We start from the raw sequence: 20,029 nt of genomic DNA, 5'->3' as shown, positions 1-20,029 counted from the left end.
CCAATAAGGCCCAGTCGAGACCCTGGCAGTGAAGACGCGGCGACTTTTGTCTTCTCCGCGCACGCCTTGCTGAAGAGTGCGACCAGCGACAGTGTATGATTGTGCCAGTATGTTGAAGGCGAGAAGTGTGCAGTCGATTTGTGCACCATGTCGTCTCAACATTGCTATTTCGCGTGCGCGTAATGCACGATTACCAGCACAGGCACAACTCGCCTCGCCGCACCTTCGATCGACTGCCTTGAGCATATCAGCCGCGAGAAGAGATTTCTCTACAACTCCCTTACGAAGACAAACAAGCCAGGAGAATGTGACAATTTCTGAGGATGCACCACCCACGTCAGCCGAAGGTCTGACTCATGAAGTCAACGCACGCAGAGCGAGACAACGATTTGGCGACTCACTCCCAAGGGACCACTTGACTGAGGAGGAATATGTGGTCTATCAGAGACTTTATGGGACTCCGCTGTTTGTGGAAACTGTGGAAGAGCTCGAGGAGCCTGACGCCATTGCTGAAGAAGACATCATTGAGGAAGAATTGCCTGATGGAACCACAGTTCTCTTGAGGAGGGGCAAGGATGGAGAACTAGAGGAGGTTGAGATCGACGACGAATTTGAGGAAACCGAAGCGAATGAGGAGGTTGATGAAGAACAGAAGACGAGGACACCCGAAGAATGGGAGGCATACAGGGAAGAAAAATTGAAAGCATATCACGACGAGGTCTACGAAAGGAGTCAAATGCAAAAAGAAGAAGCGGAGGAGTGGGAGGATATCGATGAAGCACAAGAGGAGGACGACTTTGTGCGCGCCCATCCATTGACCATCGCAGGTCGCTTCAAGCCATCTCCTTCGACGGTGTTCCTTCCTAAAGAAGCCCTCGTAGACCCAACAGCGCTCCTCCTAACGCGCGCGAACCACAAACACTTAGCGGAGTCTGCCAATCGCATATTCGGTGGATCAGGTCTTCCACAGTCTTCGAGCACGCCGCCAGCGCGTTTGGGCAAGCCACAGAAGCCAATACCACTTGACCCTTCGCAAAATGACATGGGACACATCGAAGCAGACGTATACATGGCAGCTGTACAACCAGGCACATATGCTAGTGTGATGAGCGCCTTGGTCGAGGTACGGCGCCGACTGGGGTCTTCGTGGCTGGAGCACATGTTGCATGCCAGGAAGGGTGGCACAATCCTCGACGCTGGATCTGGAGGCGTGGGTGTTCTTGCATGGCATGAGATGCTGCAAGCAGAATGGCAGCGCATGCATGAAGACTCGGGTAATACATCGCATGGCTCTGCCCCACTCGGGAAAGCCACTGTTCTGGCAGCTTCAGACACTCTCCGACATCGTGCGAGTCGCTTGCTCGATAACACCACGTTCATTCCACGGCTACCGGAAACAGTGACCGCGCACGATGCAGCGAATACCCAGCAGCCACGAAAGTACTATGATATGATTCTCGCGCCGCATACCCTTTGGCCTCTCAGACAAGAGTACCTTCGCAAAGAGCAGGTCGAAAAGTACTGGTCCCTTCTAAATCCCAAAGGTGGTGTTCTCATACTCATCGAGAAGGGCCTCCCAAGGGGCTTTGAAGTTGTAGCTGGTGCCCGTGCCTTTCTTCTCAACAAGCACATTTCTTCGCCCAATTCAGAATCACTTGAAGCATCAGTAGACTCCCAAGTCTCGAAACCTGAGGAAGACACGAGATTCACGGAGAAGGAGACCGGAATGATTATCGCACCCTGCACAAATCACAGTACCTGTCCAATGTACCAGAACACTGGCATCAGCCATGGCAGGAAAGACTTTTGTTTCTTCAATCAACGCTACATACGGCCTCCCTACCTCCAACGCATCCTCAACGCTAAAGACAGGAACCACGAAGACGTCCAATTCAGCTATCTAGCCGTGCAACGCGGCCGCGACCAACGCCAACCCCTCCACGACATCATCGGAAAAGGTTTCTCGCAGTCCGAAGCCACCACCGCCGCGGCTTTCGAAGGCCATGAATGGACCACCAACCCCACCACCAACGATCCGGCTCTCGACACCGAAGAACCCACACCAACATCCCCCAACGATGTAAACCCCCTCACACTCCCCCGCCTCATCCTACCAGCACTCAAACGCCGCGGCCACATCATCCTCGACGTTTGCACCCCCGCCGGCACCCTCGAGCGCTGGACCGTGCCCCGCTCCTTCTCCAAACAGGCATTCCGCGACGCCCGCAAGGCCCGCTGGGGCGATTTGTGGGCACTTGGCGCAAAGACGCGCATCCCGCGCAACGTGCGACTCGGCCGTCCCAACGACGAGTTTGACAAGAAGGGTCGCAAGGTCAAGAAGGCGAAGCAGGTTACTATTGAACTGGGAATTGGGGAGAAAGATGGACAGGTTGTTGAGGAAGGCGAGGCCAGGCTGTTGGGTAAAGGCGGGAGAATGTTGGTGGGCGATCGCGATGGGAGGTATACTAGTGATCGGAGGATTAGGGGGAGTGGGGGCAGGAAGGGGAGGAAGAAGAGGCTTGATCGGGACTATTTGGAGGATATGGATTGATCGCGGTGGTGAGAGGGATAGGTGTATTCTATGTATGAACAGTAGCATTAGGATGGCGTTTGAGAGAAGTCCACTCTTGGGAGAAGGGACTCCCAGCTCAATTTATGAATTATGCCGACTTTGTAACGAATTCAGAGCGTTCCGACTAGTAATACCTTGTACGCTAATTAATACATTTCCAAGTGACTTTTGACTTGCCCACTGACAGTATCACAAAGGGTATGCGCAGAAGAGTAAGGGTGAAATATAAGATGTATCATTACTACTCATCTAATAGCCCTTAGGTGTCAATGGCTCAAGTATACTTAGGAGTGGGTACAGACACAGCATTTGATCAACATCAACTCATCTTCCATACATCACCTCTCTCGCTTCACCCCTTTCCCCACCCCCACCCCCATCTCCCCTTGGACGGAACCCCCTGTACTGTCTTTGCCTCACCCTTCCCTGCCTGCTGTCCATGATCTGCGATTGCCCCTTGCCCTCCACTCTGTGTCCCTCCAGACTCTGCCTGTCCCTTTCCCCTTCCAAGGCTACTCGGTGTTCTCTTCGCTGGTGCTGGTGCTCTCTGCCCTCCAAACGAATTTTTGTCTCCGATTCGTGCCCGGGGCCACAGGATCGGATCATTGGACTCGGACTTATCACTTCCAGCTGATGGGTGATGCGGAAGTGCGGCTTTCTTTGACTGTCTGGTTGATTTTGCGAGCTCATCTCCTGTCCTCTCGTTCTTCTGTGATCCAGATCCGGACTTTGCTGCTGGCGAGTTCGTTGCACTTTGTCGCGGCTTTGAATTGGAAGATCGTGCTCCTTCTGCCCTCGAATCTGCCGCTCGCGAGATTGGTGCTGCCGTTGTCGCTGACGATCTTCGATCAGCTGTCTTTCTTGTGCTGTCATTGACTGTCGATGTTCGAGATGGCGCTGTTGTCGTTCGTAAAGGTATTGTTCGCGAGGGAGGTGAGCGTCCCTGGGTGCTTGCATCTGTATTTGACGATCTACGCTGTTCTCTCGATGTTGCAAGCGCAGTTGATGGTCGTCTCGTTCCTGGTGAGGAGTCTTTTCGCGCTGTTTGGAGATGCTTTCCAGCTTCTGAGGCTCGTCTTGCAGTCGTATGACGGGTGAGTGCCCGCGGGAGAGACTTCTCTTGCTCCGAATTCGTTGTTGAGGATCGCCTTCTGTTTGTCTGGCTTTGTGTTGATGCACGTCTGCTTGTGGTTGAGATGGACTGGGCGCTCTCTCTCGGGACACCCGTTCCGGCTGTTGACGGTCGCCATTGGATCTCAAGGGATGGGCTACCATTAGCCTCGTCGACACTGTCGCTGACGGGAGTTTTTCCTTCTTGCGATGACTGTGCGAAATTGTCATTCCCATAAACTTTCTGTGAGCTTGCTTTTGCGGTAGTATTTGGGCTGCTTGGTTCGTTGCCTCGTATAGGTGATTGGCGTTTTTGCTCTGGTTCTTCCTGTTCTGGCGCTTGTGTTTGCGGGTTTTGAACAGGGACCCCAGAGATCTTCGACGATCTGCGGCTGGCAATTGTTCTCTGTGCTTTTTCACGGGTTGCTCTCCCTTCCAATTGCTGCTCTTCTTGTTGCGGAAACTGAGAAAGTTCCTTTTCCGCGGTGGGCGTTTGCCTGTCCCTTGTTTTTGTTGCTTCTTTCCCCGCCACCACTTCGTCTTCCGACGTGCCGCCACGGGCATCTCGGCGGGCAGTCCCATTGAAATCCTCTTCCTGCGGAGACGTTTGCGTGAAAGAGGGTTCCTGGTGATCCTGCGGCCTACGTTGAGATGAAGCCGCTTTGGAACGAGGAGCGGCTCTCTCTTGGTCACCAGAGACTTGTTGCTGTCGATGTTGACGGCGAATGGGTTCCGGCGTTTGGCGACGAAGGGGCTGCTGGCGAGGATTGTTGCGATAGGATGTAGCTCCTGACTGAGCTTGTGGGTAGTGTCTACGTGGTGGACCGTAGTTGGGTGTCGGATGATCTCTGGGAGCTGGGGCCGGGTAATCTCTACGAGCGGGAGCTTGAGCTTGGGAGTACTGAGGCTGGACGTCTCGACGGATGGGTACCGGTTGAGGTCGTGGCTGATTGTTTCTGTGGTCACGTATGATCGGTTTGAGACGGGGGTAATAGTCATCCTTCCGAGCATAGATCGGGGCTTCACGGGCTGGATGATCGTCTCTTCTGATTGGGATTCGGGCTGAGTGATCATCTCTTCTGACTGGAATTGGGGCGGGTGTTCGGTGATATATTTTGTTTGCAGGTCGGTTCGGATAACCTCTTGGCCTTTGTAGCGTTCCCCCAGGAGGCCCTGGTACCGGTCCTGGTGCCGCATGTCGAAAGGGCTCGACTGACTCTCGGTCAGGATGTGGCTCAGGTGGACGCTGGACTGGCTTGCCTGTTGCCTTGGGTCTGATCCCTAAAAAGCGGCGCTTTCTTGGTTGATCTTCAGCTCTTGGCTTTGGAGGAGAGGTTTGGGTGTCAGGTCTCGTCCATGACGGCGTCTCGCGATGAGGGTAGGCAGGCGCGGGGGGATATTGATGTTCAGGCGGGTAGTTTGCCACCCTCTTGGACTTATGCGCAGGAGGCGTAGGCTTAATAGGACTTGGTAGTCCTTCTGGAGCTGGTGCTACGATGCCGGGAGCCGCACTGCTTCGTCGGCGATCTCTCTCGCGGGGCACGGTAAGAACTCTGGGGACGCGCTCATCCACTTGAGGGTCGATTCGTATCCTTTGACGATCTGTTCGAGGTGGCTCTGTGACTGGTGTTTCTACCTCTTTCCTTGCTAACGAATGTGCGAAAGATTCGGGATCGCGCGAAAGATCAGCTGTAGGAGCTCTGTCAACACGGCCAGGCTCTTCTTCCGGTATTTCCTCGACGGCGATTATGGATCGCTGCTCGGGATGAGAAGACGTGATAGTTTGCTGCCGTGGAGGTGTAGGAGGTGGAGATGGTGGGTAATCAGCTACTGGTCTATGGACAGTGGTTGTTCTCCGAACCGCAGGTAAAGGCTCATCAGACAAATGATCTGGAGATTGCACGAGCGCACCACGATACACGTCGTAAGCAGCAAGAGGATCCCCCAAAGATGATGAACGAATCGGATGTTCCTCGCTATCAAGTTCTGGAGTCTTTTCGATTTCACTGTCGGAGTCCAAAGCGCTCTGTACGGGATACTGTGTGGATGCTATTGGTACCCTGGTTGGCTGACGAGAGGTGCGGGTCGATTCAAGCCGAACACTTGCTTCTTGGTCATCTTCAATGTATGTCGGTCGCTTGGTAGGAACCCGTGTCGGGTTTCTTGTCACCTTCACGCGATCTTCATCTACAAATGCTCGACTCGACTCGGTGACTCTGGCGTCCGAATCGATTTTGGACTCTGAACTTGTTTCAGCCAATGTGCCCACCGTGGTTAATTTAGATGGGCTCCCTACGCGAAAGGTAGTAGTTCTTGACGACTGCGTGGGTTGCCTTGACGGTACTTCCGTCGGTAGATCATCCCTCACCGTGGATTTTCGCGATATCTGAGTAGGCTGACGCGAAGCTTTTCTTGTCGCTGGAGCTGGCGATTCTTCGGCTGGCGACTCCTCAACTAGTGACTCTCCAACATCCGGTGAAGGTACTCGCCCACTGATCGTGGGCAATTGTGACCCTACCGTTAGTCGCCGCGTGGGCTGACGTGTCGGATGTCGTGAAAGCGCGGTAGTCTTGCGAGATAATGCCGTCGGTGGAAGCTTTTCTTCCAAAACAGCAGCTTCTGTAGACCAGGTGCTCTTCCGGGAGGGTATATTGGGGCGGCTCATCTCCGAATGCTGAGTCGGCAGTCGGCGTATCGTACTGGGCTCTACTTCATGTGCTGGATCAGATTCACTTCCAGAAGACACGAGTGCTTCTTCGAATCCCCCGGGTTCGTCTAATTGAGTCTCTTGCGTCAAAGTTTGACGAGGCGACTCAAAAGCAATAGATGTTGGCGCTTTCGCGATTGTCGACCGACGAGATACAGGCTGTGGTTCTGAAGCGACGGGGTTCTCGGGCTCGCTAGGTAGAGCGGTACGCAAGGTATTCACTCGTCGAATAGACTTCGTTCTGGAAACAGGCTCTTCTGGCTCCGACTCAAGTTCTGAGTGGGCCGAAACACTTTCGACATATGTCGAGAGTTTAGTCGCGTTCCGCGGTAGAGGTTGTTGTGTAGTAGCGGTAGACTCGCGCCTCGTATTGATTCGTGATGGCCCCTGCAGCAAAGTGGCTGATCTGTCTGTCGTCGTCATCTGACGTTCGCGAACAGAGGGGGCTCGGCTTGACATAGGCTGAGTTTCGAAGCTATTGCTGCTTGATGAAAGGGCCACTTCACCTTCAGAAGAGGCGCGTTGGTCAATCTGAATCAGTGTAGATTGACGAGTCGGAACGCCGGCTACAGTAGTCTGTCTGCTCGTTGTGACAGGCGTTTCCAGAATATCTAAATCTTGTGGCATGGTTTTCTGCCTAGTCGTCTGACGGGTTATAAGTCCGGGCTCCACGACGACTGGCTCGGTAGGCTTTCTGGTTGGCTTCCTGCCAACACTAGTCGGTTGTCTTGTTAGCTGTCTGGAAAGTGTAGGTTGGTGCTCATCAGCCAAGTTGTCTCCATCTTGTAGAGATGGTTCTGACAGGGAGTATGTCGAAGAGTGTCTGGAAAGCGACGGTGGTCTTGGGACGGTTGACTCCCTGGAGATAGGAAGTGGAATAGTATTGCCTTGAGCCAATCGTCTAGTAGGGTGGCGTGATATAGTTGAATACAGCTCTACTTCAGGCTCTTCAACATTGCGCTGTCCTAGTTCGAACATATCCGAAGCAGTTGTTCTTCGAGATGGAGCTTCAAGATTGTGCATAGTTGACTGCCTTGATATTGGCAGCGGTGTTGACTCCGGCTCCGTTGTCTTTCTTGTAGGTCGCCTCGAAACCTGCTCCGTACCAACTCGTTCCAGTGTAGAAGGACTTAGGGTAATGACCCTAGTAGCTAGGCGTGGAGGTATGTCGATAGTTGTAGGATCTGACATGATCGTTGCTCTTCTGGAGGAGACATTCAGAGCGTCTTCGAAAGTCGTCCGTCGCGCAGCAATTGTAGACTGCCTTGTAGGGCTTGCGATAAGTCCTGTCATCGATGGTGACGGTCGAAAGCTGGATTTGTGCGAAGAAAGTACTGGCTGCGGATTGGTTTCCTCAAATGGAGGCTCATACACCGTAGTCGGCCGTCGTACCATTTGACCTGAAAACCCAGAATCTTCGGCTTGGGGGATCATCTCGGTTACAGGTGATAAAGATCCTTCAGATGGATTCGACAAACTGGACTCAAAGGGTGTAAGCTGGTCTGTCTGGACAAAAGATTGTCTTGCAGCAGGTTGACGAGGCGTTGAATCTGTGCGCCTCGGTAGGCTCTTAGGCGCCATACTCTGCGCTCTAGACACAATGCCTGTTGCTCGAGTCGCAGGTACAGGTGGCTTTACTTCATGCATGACATCCGGCTGCCTCTCCCGCGTAGTGTCCACGCGAGATGGCAAAAGCATCTCAGCCTCAGTCGAAGGCGAAGACGGTGGTGCAGGAGGATCTTCTAAGGATTCAGATTGTTGACGTGTCAACATTCTTGTGGTGACACCTGTGAAGGGTGGAATAAATGCTGTCCCTCTTCTCGTCACGATCTCGGCTTCAATTTCTGGTGATGGTGGAGGAGGTTGTGTGGTTGTCCTTCGCACCCACATCACAGGAGCCTCGAAGTCTTCCTCTGGAGTTTCTATGACCAATTCGGCAGTCGACTTGCGTGTCATTTGGCGCGTAGGCTGACGAGTCGTAGCGCGTAGCAGAGGTAATTCTTCGACGGGCTCTTCTCTTAGTGATGGTGACCTAAGCGTTGGCCTACGGCTCTCTCTAGCCAGAGACCTAGCTGCGATCAAGCGAGGAGGATCAGATTCACTCTCAGCCTCAGGTATAGTCGTTTTCCGATTGGGCTGAGCGATCGAGCTTGTCATATTCATTAAAGGAATCTCCGAATCAGTTTCTGGAAGGCTAAGGTTGCCAGTCGCCCGCCGAGTATTCCTTCTAGAGCTCCCTGCTAGACCAAATGTCTCCGTGGGAGCACGGCTCTGGACCGAGGTCATGATTGAGAGCGATTCGTCAGGTTCAACTTGTGGATGTACGTTAGTACTAGTTGTTGAACTGTTAACGCGCTCTACAGGGAGTTCAAAATTGGCCTCTTCGTCGATAATGGACACAGGCTCATCACTGTCTTCCCGCCATGGCAAATCGGGCTCAATAGTAGGCTTCCTTGACGGCACAGAAGCTTTCCTTGGCGAGTTGACTAATAGAGAATGGACAGATTCCAGTCGTGTATCGACATTGGTACTGGTCATTGACCTGCGAATATTCTCAACAGGAACTTCGAACTCCTCTTCTTCTTCCATTTCGTCGATGATTGACACAGGCTCATCACGATCTTCCTGCCATGGCAAGTCAAGCTCGATGGTAGGCTTTCTGGATGGCATAGAAGCTATTCTTGACGGCTTGCGATGGCTAAATTCCATTTCAGGTGAACTTGATATGGGCGGTGTTGCAGCACGAAAAGTTGCGTTACGTACTGGCGAGGCGATGACTGACGTTCTTCTCCTTGTTGGCTGTCGTACTGCAATATCAAACCCCATATTGGCAAGCTCTTGCGGTACATCATTGATGGGTTGCCCAACTTCGTTCGGATCCTGTGAAACGAAAGAGAACGTCCGCTCTGGTTGCATGTGAGGTTGTGCAGATTTGATAGTAGACGTGCGACGATCACTGCCGTGTTCGATGATGGGCGGAGTTTCAGGCTGAAGCAAGTTCTCAGTTTCTTCGCGGTCGAACCGTTCGGCATGGACACTTTCTTCGCTGTTAGACTGCTCGCGAAATGTAGACCTCCTTGATGACGACAATGTCAATCTCCTGGTCACCGCTGACTGGATAGGGGAGTATCCAGCATCTTCTATGACATCCTCAGCAACCATCGTATGCACTGTTGGCCAGTTCTTGGTGCCAGTGGAAGAGAATTTGCGCTCAAGAGGCGTAACAAAGTCATCTTGCTCAATCTCAGGTGAGGCAGTCCTCGACGTCTCCCTTCTGAGCCGGCGCTCAAGGTCGGCGATTCGATTCTGTAGTTCATTGATAGGCTCTGTGTATGCACGACGTGGCGGACTTTCAGCGTAGTCCTCGTACGGCTCGTGCTCGAAAAGTTCATACTGTTGCTGTGGATCTGTATAGTATCGCGGTTCGTATCGTTCCTCGTATTGTGGTTGCTCCTCCAATTCATCGGCGGACTCGAAGTCCAAAGCTGGTAAGGTCTCCAATACGGTAGTGATTGAGTCAATAGCGGCAGGTAGTTCGGTTTGGGCAACTACCAGCCACTCCTGTATTTCTTCAGGTGGAATCTCGCCAATTTCCTGCATGTTCTGAGTGATTGCCGACATGCGTCTTGACTGTGTTGATATACGTGTGAGGACACGACTCAGTCGTCTTTCGTCAAGATGTTGATCGATCATCTTGGGTATTTCTTCGGCCACAGAGTCGACAGACTTATTCCTGAGGCGTGTAGATCTCCTGGATATTCCAGTTTTAACTTTGCTGAGTACCCTCTGCACATGGTCGACCTCCGACTCAGAAGCATGCCTATCCTCAAGTTGGACACCTAGGTCATCGGCAATCGAGTCGAGCTCATCCATCAGTTGCGTCCGTGCTTCTGAGAGCTCGGTCAGATGCCTACGAGTTTGTTGCAACCAAGGATCCTCTGAAGGCCGATCTTCTTCGGTGAGTCTCTGTTCTATATCCTCTAAAGGGTATGCATGTTGTGACGAGACGGAAGCGCGAGGTGTCTTTTCGTAAGGTGCATCTTGGAATAGCTCATCGTCCTTTGCAGTTGGTCGTCTGTCCAGATCAAGACCTAAATCATCTGCAGCGGAGTTGACCAGGTTGACCAGCTCAGGTACTGAATTAACCGACTCGTGGAGACTGGCACGAGAATCATTGACATTGGGTACAATCTGGCCAGGGGAGCCTACATTGAGCTTCTCGACAGCTTTTGGCGGGACATATGGACATGGTGGCATCCATTCACATGTCTGAGGCTTACCCACCGGTTCGCATATCTGCTGACATGCCGCTTGCTGGGTACACTGGGGACGACAAGCTGTGTGGCGGGGATTCGTGCAAATACCAGTTGCTTGGCTGCGTTGAACAAGGTCCTGGGAAACCCTCCGGAGCTGTATAAGGCTGGGTTGACTGTGCTTGATATTATTGATGACGCCTTGCAAAGTGCTCGCATGCTCTTCGAGAATGGAATCAATTATTAGTCCCAGATCCTTGGCGAACGTGTCTGCGCATTTGTCACTTTGTATGCACTCAGAATGATGTCTGCGACGCCTTGGAGTTCGGGCGGTAGAGCTTCCTAACGGTTTCAAAGATGACGATATAGAATTTGAGGAATCAGTAGCCGCCTGCTTACTATTGCGGCGAGACTGGGTCTGTTGCGGTTTGGCTGATGATGAAGATATGACTGAGCATTGCTGACAGCGTTTCTTGGTCGCAAGCTCAGGAACTTCGCCTTTGCTCATATACGAGAAGTGTCCGCAAATGCGCTTGACCCAATTGCTGGGGTCTTGCGGTGGGTTGTAAAGTCGAACGGTACGTCGTGGTTTGATACGAGCACCTGGATAACCAAAGTCTTGTGTCTTGCGCCGACCATATGCTCCTCGCGAGTCCACGTGGTCAGGAACCTCGATAGTATCGTAATCATCTTGTACGGCGACATCAGCCGTAGGCGTTGGTCCAGAGTCGGTACTGTGCTGGGACAAGCTGTACACAGAACCTGATCCGTCATGGCTGAGACCTCTTGCTGCAATGGCTTCCACCTTTGCACGAACGTCACTGGACCTGCCTGCGTCCGGTTGATATGCACTCGTATCTGTTGCTGATGACTTTGAGCATCTACGCCTGGAATTCCGCACATTCTGATCATTTGTAATGTTCATGTCCGCCAGAGGAGCACTGCGTGAGCTTTGCCGCCGAAGCCGCTGAGAGGAAAGGACGTCACCTTCCCCAACAGCACAAGAGCTATCGTGTACGATCCGTGAACGTCGAGGCTGCCGCGGCGTCCCTGGTTCCCTTGTTTCTCCCAACGCTTCTAGGTCGCCAATAGACGGGGACCGTCCTGCGTGATGTCGCTTGACAGTCTCTTCGGAACTTTGGCGCGGCTCTGACCGATGTGAATGGTCCCTGATGGCGGGCGTCCCCGGGTCATTGGCATAGTTTTGTTCTGAAGATAGTGCAACATCGCGCGGAACACTGACAAATATGTTCGTTGACCGTCTATGACCCGTTGCTCCTACATATTCATCATCGGCTTCTGCCTGTTCATCTTCAAAAGGAGGATTGGCCGAGATCGTAGTAGCTCTCCTTACAATGACGTCTGGGTGGGATTTGCCAGCTTTCACTGGTTTTGCAGTGCCGGCCGGCTGGGATGTCTTGGCCTGCTCAGTCCTATGTGGGCTCGATGGCCGCAAGGAAGAGTCTGAGGTTCGCCTTTTCAAGACTCGTGCTTTGGTTGGACTGAGAGGGCGTGCGAGGTGATCTCTAGAGCGCACAGAGGACTGTGGGTTTCTTAATATTTCACTTGACGCTATTATGGCTGCTGAAGCAGGCGGAAGAGGAGGAGCTGATCCGCTTTGAGAAGCTTTGGATTCGAAAAAGTTTTTGGCAGCTTGTACCGACACCGATTTCGGGGCTTGTCTAGATGGAAACTCTGGCGGTTGAGGATTCGAAGCAATGCTTGTTCGCTCTGGCTTAAACGACGTTGGCCGTGCACCGTCTGGAACTGCGCCAGATCCACGCAGCGTACCTGGGACATCGGTACCAATCTGAGGAGGGCCAACTGATTTTCGTCCAGTGGCATCCGGTTCCCGGTATGGATGTTCAATGTTTGCCAAAACTTGGCCGTACGGGTTCTTCCCCTGAAGATAGGCAGGAGGCTTCCGTGATGTTCCAGACGTCGGGGGTCCACCCGCCGGGTGGGAGATGTCAGAGGGTCTCGGGTCAGTAGGCTTACGTGGCGATTGTAGTTGCTTTGACTCGCCAGTAGGTTGTACTGTAGCTGAGATCCCGTAGCGACCTTGTCTTGTTCGTGTGGTTGACGATTGCGCAGGTTGTTCGCGAGATCCCGTGTCAGTCGTACGGGACGCGGAGCTTGACGTGGGTTGGTCAAAGCCACGGGGCATGGGTGATGCTGAAGTGGTGAATAGCACTGAGAGGAGGTATGCTACTGTGTGTGTGGTTGCGGAATGGTTATGTGGTAATAGTAGGGAATGAATAGGTTGAAGTTAAACGGGAGGCTATGTTAGGAATAAAGAATATACGAAGGTTAGGTCTGGTGGTGGATTTGAGTGCACTCAATTCCAAAGAGAAGAAGAAGAAGAGAACAGATGAACGAGGCAGAAAGGTAAGTGGATTGCAATGTCTAGTTTTGAGCCTGTGGAGCGCCTTCTACCCATTGTGTGCGGAAGGCACACATGCTCTTCACCTGATACTATACATACCACACGCTATTTACACAATCACTTCATGGCTGCCTGCAGGCTCTCGAGGACCTGTGGAAGTTAGTATTCTTTCTTCGTTTCCAACTTCGTAGTACCTGCCTCGAGCTCAATCTTGGCCTCGGCGATGTCAGCCTCGCTGCCGCTTCCGCTGGCAATTTTCTGTGCCTCGGCCATCTGGTTCTTGACAGCCTGTCGCATGGTTAATCACGGTTGCTTGCACTCTTTGTCGGTGATCATACTTCGGCGCTGAAGTCCTCAATTGGGTATCCCTCCACGGCATTGATGCTCAGGACGGAGTTGGGCTGCACAACGGCGAATCCACCAGAGAGGAAGAACTGCTTGCTACCACCCTGCTCCTCAATGACCTCGACTAGGCCAGGCTTCAACTGCTCAATGGAGGGAACATGGCTTGCCAACACACCCATGTCGCCAGTTTCCGCGGGAAGGTTCACCTGAACACTGTACGAGGTCCCATGTCAGTTATAGCGCATTCACTCCTACGGAATCGGTCGGACTAGCGGGGGAACGTACACATCCTGTGACTTGTAGATGGACTGTTTTTTTGTTGTCAGCCTTTTGTCTTCTTATACCCCCAAATCTACCCGCGCCTGTCCAGATAGCGTCGCAAGTCCTGGGTGTTGCGTACCTGATGCGGAAGGGCCAGAGTGAGCTTGATCTTGTCTGAGGCGACCTCGGCGTATCCTCTGCGCTGGAAGGGGCGGGCAATGGCGGTGGGCCTCGCGCGGAGGGCGGCTCTGGCGATGCGGAGGGAGCTCATGATGGACAGAGTGGTGGGGGAGATGCAATTGCTGGTCTGTTTGGAGTTGCTGGTCAATCTGTGAGGGCCCAAGTTCTGCGCTTGGCACACTAGCCGACATCCATGCCGTTGCGGTCCCAGTTAGCGCAGTACCCGGATAGTGCTTCAAGGTGGTCTGTAGACATATTCATTCAACACCGCCATTGGGCAAGACTGGGATACGATACGGAGTATTTCAGCAAAGAGCAAAGTAGAAGAATTTTAGAAACTGCATCTGTTCGCTCAAGGGTATCGAAACAACAAAACGCCAAGCCCGATCGTTCAACCACCATGGCTACGGTACTTCTGCCCCCCATTCACGCGTTTCCGACTTGCTTTGGGTCAAAGTACACCATTGTAGCAAAATTAATCGTCGTAAAGCTGCTGGGGCGCTGCCATGGACATTCGCAGTTGCCTTTCCCTTTGTTTCGCTTGCATCTCCAGAGTCTCCACGGCATAGCTTAGTCTGTCCTTTTTCGCCCGCAGTGCCTTCATTCTTAGTTGTTGCTGAGCGCTCATGCTCTTTGCACCAGCAGGTCTCTGTGCATTCCTGCTGCTTGGCCGGGATGATGAAGCACCCATACTGTCACGTCCCAGCCGGCCATCGTTGAGGTCGCACTTGGCCATCAAGGACTGTTCGCGTCGCTCGAGCTTGTCCAAGTAGTTCTCTACGCGTTTGAGGAGGTTGTCAACTTCAGGTCGGATCTCGGAAAGGAGCGCGGATTGGGCGGTTTGCAAGTCGGATTCAGAGATGAGCTCGAAGTGCTGCAGAGCCAATTAGACAAATGCGAACAAGTCAGGTCTTGCTTGAGAAGCCTACCCGTGTCGTCTGGAGTACTTTTCCCAGTCGAGGCAGGTCGCTTACACCCTCGTCCAAGATGGTGATGGAAGAGTCAAGCAATTGCATACTGTTGCGCAGGGAGGCTACGCATCCTTCTAGCGGTGAACCCATTGCTGGGCAGAATGCTCCTTTACAACTCGTTGATTGCGACTTGATAGTAGGTAGAGCAGCCGATTGCGCGGGGTCGCTGTACCATCGTCCATGGGCACTGTTTACAAGTCGGCCTAGGTAAGGTTGCCACTGCCGACGTGCCAAGCAAGTCGAAGTTCTGCAAGCCGGGTGACCGCAGCTCAACCACCCTTCACCGTCCATCGCCCACCCCAATCGCACCACGAGCCATTGCCCCTCTATTACAATCAAAAATGTCTCTTCTCGGAAAGAAGTTTGGTGGCTCCATTGGTAGGTTGCCTCCACTTCGCCGGCGTCCCGGGCCTACGTTAGATAGAATATGGCTAACAAGGCTCTCTACAGCCCGCCCAATGTGGCCCTTCTATGTTTCCGGTATGTCGCGAACACCTACATAAAGCTTTCTGGATCCTTTGGAAAGCACGAGATGGATCCAGTGGCGGTTGCGCTTCTTTCAGAGGCACGAATATAATGAGCAGTATTGATGGGATCATTCAGGCCTTGTCATCCTCTACGGAGTGAACTCTGCCGCGAACGCCATGGCACAAGGTTCGTTATATCCATTCTGGCTGTTCCATTATCCATCTGGCCAAGATGAGAGACCGCATACTAAATGAGCCCAGCCGACGAATACAAGAACGACCCCAGGAACCCTCTCGTGAAGAACCAGGCACCGAAGCACTAAGTCAGTCACTGGAATCGCGGGTGCCATGGACAAGACGAGCAATATGAGACGCAATGTACAATAGCCGTGCAGAAATTACAAATGATGGGAGTCTTACTGCGGGCGGCTGTATAGATCTTTGGCAAATCAAGCTCTGACTTGGGACCCCTCATTTTCAATTGTTGTATTGATCCCAGGTGTGATACGACGCGGACCAGAGCCCGGCTGGCCACTAACTCATTTGACACTATCCATGAAGATGAAACGTCATGGGGGTAAGTCTAACAAATGCAAGAAGACTGCATCTAGACTGAATGTTGGGAAGCAATGCACGCAGTCTAAAACAGGCCGGGTAGACATGGCTTGCCAGTATTAGAAGTAAAGAATTCGTCCACTGCGTCGGCCATGGCGTGCCTGAACAGTAGAAGTAGAGTAGGGATCTGAGTTCAACGGCGACTCGTATCTGATTGTTCATGACCAGGAAACGGGCTCGTTCTGTAAGGTTGACTGACAAACATGGGTTGCTATCTGTGTGAAACAGGGATTGCAACCGTCATCACACGACCGCACGAGGGAATGCATTGAGAGTGGGTCGGGGGTAAAAGTGAACACGAGCAAACAGCGGTTCCTCACTGCTACATACATGCTCATACATGCCATACCTATTGTGTTCGGAACTTCCCATACCGGCCTAGATGCAGGGACCAGAGTTTGTGCATACACAGTAGGTACCTACTTAGGTAGGTAGATACAGCCAGGGCGTGCCAAGAGCTACCAAGTATAGCCCTCAGTCCCTCCAGGGCTCAGAAAATGACGCGCAGTGCAATGTGACCTGCCAGCACAAAGTCATTCTAAGACAGTCTCCTTGGGCTTCAAAGTGCGGTGCGATTTGCCCAATGCAGTAAAACCGCTTCCTGGATTGTGTCACTCGATGGCAGATGGCAGTCTGATTGATGATCCATTGATGATGGATTGTGACCTGCAGCCGCCATGGAGGTACAGTATGTAGAAGGATCTTCCCAAATCTCGGTTTAGATGCAAGCCTCGTCGTGGTCGCCATAGCTGTCATGTAAGTACATACGGTGGCAGGCAGGCTAAGCGATGGCATGCATGGTCCTGTCTGGTGCGTGTACTCTTGGAACTCGTGCAAGAAGGAAAAGGAAGAAGGGCTATCTTGGCCGGCTGAACCTTATGTACCGGACCGGTGCCAGTCATGCTGGCGCCATGTCATGATTGTACCTATGTAGGTACCTAGTACTCCTAGTACTTACTGCCTTTTCGTAGCCGGCACCTGCATAAAGGGGCAAGATCTGGAATGACAAGGTGACCTCGGCATGATGCAGCAGCGCTCGGTGAAGGCATTTGAAACAGCTCCCAGGCATCCGGATAAGAGCACATTCTGGCTGGAGTGCACAAGCCGTACGCAGATGCCGCAGTCTCCGAACATCAGGGTTTCCGTGGTTGCGCGGCGTCAGGGCGCTGATACACCGCCGCACTGCGCAGTGAAAGATGCTGTCTAGCGCGCCACGTGACGAGCTGCCAACAAGGCCATGCCCAGCTGGCTCTTTCGCCTGCACCCGTCCGTCAGTGTGTGTGTGTGTGTGTGTGTGTGTGTCTCACTCCCTCACACTACTCTCACTCTCACTCTCACTCTCTCCCTTCAGCACCACACTTCTTGCTGCGTGCTTTCTTTGCGAGGCTCTTTTGCTGTCCTCGTAGCCTGCAGCTGCCTCTTTGCACCCTCACTGTCGATTGCATTGCATACCTTGGAACCCGTCCTTCCCCCTCCCCCTACCAAAGCTTTTCGGTGCCCGCTGTGTTCGTTGGGCTCATCCACGCCCTGCCACTAACTTACCTACCTACCTACCTACCCACACACCCACCCACCGGTGCCCAGGTGAGTTCTGCCCAGCACATCACTCTGGAGTCCCGCCCTGCGCGTTACCCGCCCACGCACTGCCCTATTTATCTCACACCACCGCCATCGCCATTGCCATTACCACCACCATCACCATCACCATCACCATCACGACCCTCCTGTTGCCATTACAGTTTACAGTTTATCGGCGCACTCCCCTCCTTCCTGTCACGCAGCACTTGCATTCGCTCACTAGCGGCTTTCGCTTGCCCGCCGCGCTTACTCACCGCCTGATTGGCAAAAGCCTCCTACTGACCGGTCCACCCGCAACAGGCTGAAGCTCATATCATCACCACCACCCACCGCCGCCACCCCGAATCACGACCCCTTCCTTTCTCCACACACCAAACCACCACCCTCCTACACTCGAGCTCTGCCGTCTCTGGAGTGAGCCCGCCGCAAGCATGACGACAATGGTACGCTGCAGCCCCGCTCGCCGTCATCACCTTGGCAGCTGCACCACTATCGAACGTCAGGCTGACAAGCACTAGGATCTCCGTGTCGGCAACAAGTACAGAATCGGCCGCAAGATTGGTAGCGGCAGTTTCGGTGACATCTACCTCGGTGCGTACTGGATAGCTGCCCGACCGCACTGCCTGCATTCCAACTAACCGACCGTGGACAGGTACCAACATCATCTCGGGTGAGGAGATCGCCATCAAGCTCGAGAGCGTCAAGGCCAAGCACCCTCAGCTCGAATATGAGGCCCGCGTCTACAAGTCGCTTGCTGGAGGTGTCGGCATCCCCTTTGTGCGCTGGTTCGGAACCGAGTGCGACTACAATGCCATGGTCCTCGACCTGCTCGGCCCCTCTCTCGAGGATCTCTTCAACTTCTGCAACCGCAAGTTCTCCCTGAAGACTGTCCTGCTCCTCGCCGACCAGCTCATCTCCCGCATCGAGTACATTCACGCCAAGTCCTTCATCCACCGTGACATCAAGCCCGACAACTTCCTCATGGGCATCGGCAAGCGCGGCAACCAGGTCAACGTGATTGATTTTGGTCTGGCAAAGAAGTACCGCGATCCCAAGACCCACTTCCACATTCCATACAGAGAGAATAAGAACCTGACTGGTACCGCCCGTTACGCCAGTATCAACACTCACCTGGGTGTCGGTAAGTAGCCCGATTGCAAATGATGTGCAGTAGCTTACTTGACTAGAACAATCCCGCCGTGACGACATGGAGTCTCTTGGCTATGTCATGCTTTACTTCTGCCGTGGTTCCCTCCCATGGCAGGGTCTTAAGGCGGCCACCAAGAAGCAGAAATACGACCGCATCATGGAGAAGAAGATGACGACGCCCACCGAGGTGCTCTGCCGTGGCTTCCCCAACGAGTTCGCCATCTACCTCAATTACACTCGTTCCCTCCGCTTCGATGACAAGCCGGATTACTCGTACCTCCGCAAGATCTTCCGTGATCTCTTTGTCCGCGAGGGCTTCCAGTACGACTACGTCTTCGATTGGACCGTGTACAAGTACCAGAAGAACGCCCAGGCCATTGCACAGGCTGCCAACCAGGGCCAGGGCGAGGAAGACGACAAGGGCCGTGGGCGTCATGTCACCACAGCCGCTGCCACCGCTGGTACCGGTGCCGGAACCAAGCGTGGACCAGTCAATGCACGCCAGGAGGGCACCGGAATGTGAGTTCGATATATCTGATCCTCGTAAGGGACCCTCTCCTTTGCGTTTTGTGTTCGATAACGCTCAGCGCGGGAGACATCAGATCAAGTTTACTAACCAATCTTCTTCGTTCAGGCAGCTTCGTTCGGCCAACAAGCGTGGCGGGGACCAGTATGCATCTGGCGGCTACTGATTCTTGATGCGGCTTTCGATTCGTCATCTCAACTCTCATGCGGGACCGCTTCACTTGACTCGGCTCCGCACCACGAACGGGAAATGCGGCACTGCCGTCCTGGCAACATATTGGACGGCGTCGCTCCTCCTTGATCAGTTCACAAGGATCCAACTGTCGGTTACTCCGTACGGACCTGGAAAGGCACCTGGCGTCGCGTATCTACGACGGCCTCGGTTTCTCGGCGAGGATCCTGTATCTCTGGAAGCTCGACCCATACGGCAAATCAAATTGGCACAGCACTTTGTTAGCGGACAGCACATGTCGACAGATCGCTAGCACTGACGGCCAATGGACTACTTGGGCATCTTGCACGACTACCCTTACTGGGCAGCTTTTTCAGATGATGACTGGTCTTAGTTTGGTTCCACAGTTCTTACCTTTGCATTAATCACCCCTGCCCCTTGTGTTTTTCCTTGCGACTCTTGCACCATTTCCTTGCGTTTTCCCCCTTCGGACGTGTCTGCCAGCTTGTGGGGAGGTAAAGCTTAAGGGGGACGTATATATCTAAATTGTATCTCGAGGAGAGTCGGTAGTCAAAGCTGGGCTGGTGGACTTGGAGGGGCAGCAAATGGCGGGTGGCTAGCTTCTGGCGATGGATTTTTCCCTCTGAGGGGAATCCTGCTTCCGGGGACGGAAGACGGACAACTGGCTTGCTGCCATTCTGCTGGGAAGACCAAGACGGGGACGGATGGGGTGTGTTG

The 20,029-nt window shown here is 53.2% G+C and overlaps 8 protein-coding genes across 8 annotated transcripts; 5 read left to right on the top strand and 3 right to left on the bottom strand.

Annotated features, from left to right (window-relative positions):
• Positions 1-109: 109 nt before the first annotated feature.
• On the top strand, positions 110-2,551 carry IAQ61_008417 (uncharacterized protein; the record flags this gene model as incomplete). Its single annotated transcript, XM_003838407.2, has 1 exon — positions 110-2,551. One exon carries the CDS (start codon positions 110-112, stop codon positions 2,549-2,551), a length of 2,442 nt encoding a protein of 813 aa, XP_003838455.1.
• A 373-nt stretch (positions 2,552-2,924) lies between these two features.
• Positions 2,925-12,809, bottom strand: IAQ61_008416 (uncharacterized protein; the record flags this gene model as incomplete). The annotated part of the gene is made up of 1 exon (XM_003838406.2): positions 2,925-12,809. The coding sequence occupies one exon, from the start codon at positions 12,807-12,809 to the stop codon at positions 2,925-2,927; it is 9,885 nt and encodes a 3,294-aa protein (XP_003838454.1).
• A 336-nt stretch (positions 12,810-13,145) lies between these two features.
• Positions 13,146-13,905, bottom strand: IAQ61_008415 (uncharacterized protein; the record flags this gene model as incomplete). Its single annotated transcript, XM_066097991.1, has 5 exons — positions 13,146-13,178; positions 13,227-13,316; positions 13,367-13,586; positions 13,659-13,681; positions 13,774-13,905. The coding sequence occupies 5 exons, from the start codon at positions 13,903-13,905 to the stop codon at positions 13,146-13,148; spliced, it is 498 nt and encodes a 165-aa protein (XP_065952036.1).
• Positions 13,906-14,289: 384 nt separating this feature from the next.
• Positions 14,290-14,875, bottom strand: IAQ61_008414 (uncharacterized protein; the record flags this gene model as incomplete). The annotated part of the gene is made up of 2 exons (XM_003838404.1): positions 14,290-14,688; positions 14,744-14,875. 2 exons carry the CDS (start codon positions 14,873-14,875, stop codon positions 14,290-14,292), a joined length of 531 nt encoding a protein of 176 aa, XP_003838452.1.
• Positions 14,876-14,994: 119 nt separating this feature from the next.
• IAQ61_008413 (uncharacterized protein) lies at positions 14,995-15,575 on the top strand (the record flags this gene model as incomplete). The annotated part of the gene is made up of 4 exons (XM_003838403.2): positions 14,995-15,163; positions 15,236-15,265; positions 15,389-15,439; positions 15,514-15,575. Coding segments are annotated over 4 exons (312 nt in total), but the record flags the coding sequence as incomplete, so codon positions are not given.
• A 1,313-nt stretch (positions 15,576-16,888) lies between these two features.
• Positions 16,889-17,074, top strand: IAQ61_008412 (uncharacterized protein; the record flags this gene model as incomplete). Its single annotated transcript, XM_066097990.1, has 1 exon — positions 16,889-17,074. One exon carries the CDS (start codon positions 16,889-16,891, stop codon positions 17,072-17,074), a length of 186 nt encoding a protein of 61 aa, XP_065952035.1.
• Positions 17,075-17,158: 84 nt separating this feature from the next.
• On the top strand, positions 17,159-19,286 carry HHP1 (casein kinase I; the record flags this gene model as incomplete). The annotated part of the gene is made up of 6 exons (XM_066097989.1): positions 17,159-17,451; positions 17,746-17,888; positions 17,964-18,036; positions 18,098-18,586; positions 18,633-19,113; positions 19,229-19,286. Exons 2-6 carry the CDS (start codon positions 17,877-17,879, stop codon positions 19,284-19,286), a joined length of 1,113 nt encoding a protein of 370 aa, XP_065952034.1. The 5' UTR covers positions 17,159-17,451; positions 17,746-17,876.
• A 6-nt stretch (positions 19,287-19,292) lies between these two features.
• IAQ61_008410 (uncharacterized protein) lies at positions 19,293-19,604 on the top strand (the record flags this gene model as incomplete). Its single annotated transcript, XM_003838400.1, has 1 exon — positions 19,293-19,604. One exon carries the CDS (start codon positions 19,293-19,295, stop codon positions 19,602-19,604), a length of 312 nt encoding a protein of 103 aa, XP_003838448.1.
• Positions 19,605-20,029: the final 425 nt, after the last annotated feature.

Source organism: Plenodomus lingam, assembly GCF_022343315.1.
Source record: "Plenodomus lingam strain CAN1 chromosome Unknown contig_30, whole genome shotgun sequence".
Lineage (NCBI taxonomy): Eukaryota > Fungi > Ascomycota > Dothideomycetes > Pleosporales > Leptosphaeriaceae > Plenodomus > Plenodomus lingam.
The sequence above is the reverse complement of the archived record's forward strand: the minus strand, read 5'-3'. Positions and strand labels throughout refer to the sequence as shown.